The sequence below is a fragment of the Kryptolebias marmoratus genome, linkage group LG19, assembly GCF_001649575.2.
Source record: "Kryptolebias marmoratus isolate JLee-2015 linkage group LG19, ASM164957v2, whole genome shotgun sequence".
NCBI classification, from domain to species: domain Eukaryota; kingdom Metazoa; phylum Chordata; class Actinopteri; order Cyprinodontiformes; family Rivulidae; genus Kryptolebias; species Kryptolebias marmoratus.
In genome coordinates, this window is record NC_051448.1 from 20,886,356 (window position 1) to 20,888,180 (window position 1,825).

The 1,825-nt window shown below is 40.0% G+C and overlaps 1 protein-coding gene across 1 annotated transcript in view; it reads left to right on the plus strand.

Moving 5' to 3' along the window:
• Positions 1–1,138, plus strand: part of LOC108247844 (trace amine-associated receptor 1-like) — a 1,999-nt gene extending 861 nt beyond the window's left edge. Inside the window, exons 2-3 of the mRNA XM_025010580.1 lie at positions 160–541; positions 975–1,138. Of these exons, the coding sequence (XP_024866348.1) occupies positions 160–541; positions 975–1,138 (546 nt within the window). The remainder of the gene's footprint in view (positions 1–159; positions 542–974) is intronic.
• The last annotated feature ends 687 nt before the right edge of the window (positions 1,139–1,825 follow it).

Below are 1,825 nucleotides of genomic sequence, written 5' to 3' on the forward strand. Positions count from 1 at the left end.
GCTTGCTCGCTGATTGGATACGCTGGAGGCGCGGTCGGATGCTGATGGGCTGAGATGGAGGCGCGGTCTGATGCTGATAGGCTGGAGTGGAGGTGCTCGACGCAGCGATTAGATGCAGGTGAGGCTGAAGCAGGTCTTCCAGTCTGAATTTACGCCTAGGCTTCATTAGGACCCATTTTTGCGTTTTACCTTCCACTTATCATAATGTTGTGCATTTACCAGAAGATTTTCCTTGTTGCACAGAGGCAGGCACGAAGCATCCAAGCTAGAACAAAATTTGGAGCAACTGTCAGTAAGATGGAGAGAAAAGCCACAAAAACTCTGGTTGTTGTTCTAGGAGTGTTTCTTTTTTGTTGGACTCCTTGTTTTCTTTGCATTGCTTTTGTACCTTTTAATAACAATTCAGTACCAATTCCTGTGATCAAATCACTTGTTTGTCTTGCACTGACAAACTCAACACTGAATGCATTTATTTATGCATTCTTTTACAGCTGGTTCAGATCAGCCTTCAAAATTATAATGTCTGGAAAAATATTACATGGTGAGTTTGTTAACACAAAACTGCATTAATTCACTTTTTGTGGCACAGAGGTTTTTTGTTCTGAAAAGTCAAAGAGCAGGTGGGGTGCAGCCTCACCAAAATAATAATAATAGTAATAATAATAATAATAATTTGCCTGACAAAGTAGTTCGTCCTAATAAACTGTGAATTATTTAGCTTGCTGTTTATTGTTTTGTGCTGTGTGTTTCTTTAACAGTTTTGACAATCTTAAATGAAATTTAAAATATTTTGGGGGGATTTATTTTCAGTTTTTGAGGGTTATATGACATCAGACAGCATTTCAATCTGGAGAGACTCACACAGAAAAGATACAGCAGTTAAAAAGTTTTATTTGAATGAAGTTCTTTGGCACTTGGATCCCGGCAAAAGACATGCATGCTGAGGATCACAGAGCTTGGTTGAACATCTCGAGGCGAGGATCAGGGCAGTCTTCCTCCCCAGGGCCCGGACACTGGTAGTGGAGTGGAGACCAGAAAGAAGGGAACCCGGCAGAGCATGGAGGAGCCCGGAGGAGCCCAGAGGATGAGGGTGGAGATGGGGAGAAGGCGGGTTGAAGCACACCTGGGATGTGGGTAGATCCGTGAATGATGAACCTTTTAAAAAGGTTCCTGAGTGATGATTGGCTGAGGCGGAGTGAGGACCAGGCACTGGTTGGCTGAGGCAGAGATGTGGCAATTAGATGATGCAGGTAGACTGGACAGAGTCTACCAGTCTGAATTTTCGCCTAGGCTTCATGAGTCAGGAGAGCAACACTGCAGACATGTAAGAACACAGAAGAGCCAAGCGTCAGTGTTACAGTTCTTCATCCCCAGTCATCTCCTGACACTGATACTGTATGGGACATTATGTCATGATTGATTTCCTTTTTGCTTGTGCTTTTGTCAGAAGATGTCAGTACATGGGCGTAGCTTATTTTAGCAAACTATTGTGGTTTGACTGATTGTTTAAGACGTTGAATTGTTAAAGTGGAATGAATGATCATTTATTTAATATACAAGAGTATTAGCCAACATAAATATTATATATGGCCATTTAAAGAACAAATCATACTAATGGATTAACAGTTATTACATAAATAAATAAATACATATGTGAAGAGAAAATTTTTATTCTTTAATATATATACATTTTTTTTATTGAATAAGCAGGTAAGTTTACAAGTGCTGTTGTTTTTTTTGTTTTGTTTTTTCCTCTTTGAGTAAAAGTCCCCAGGGTTCCAAGAGACTCCTTATAATTATGCACTTAAAATGTTAAATGAAGTTC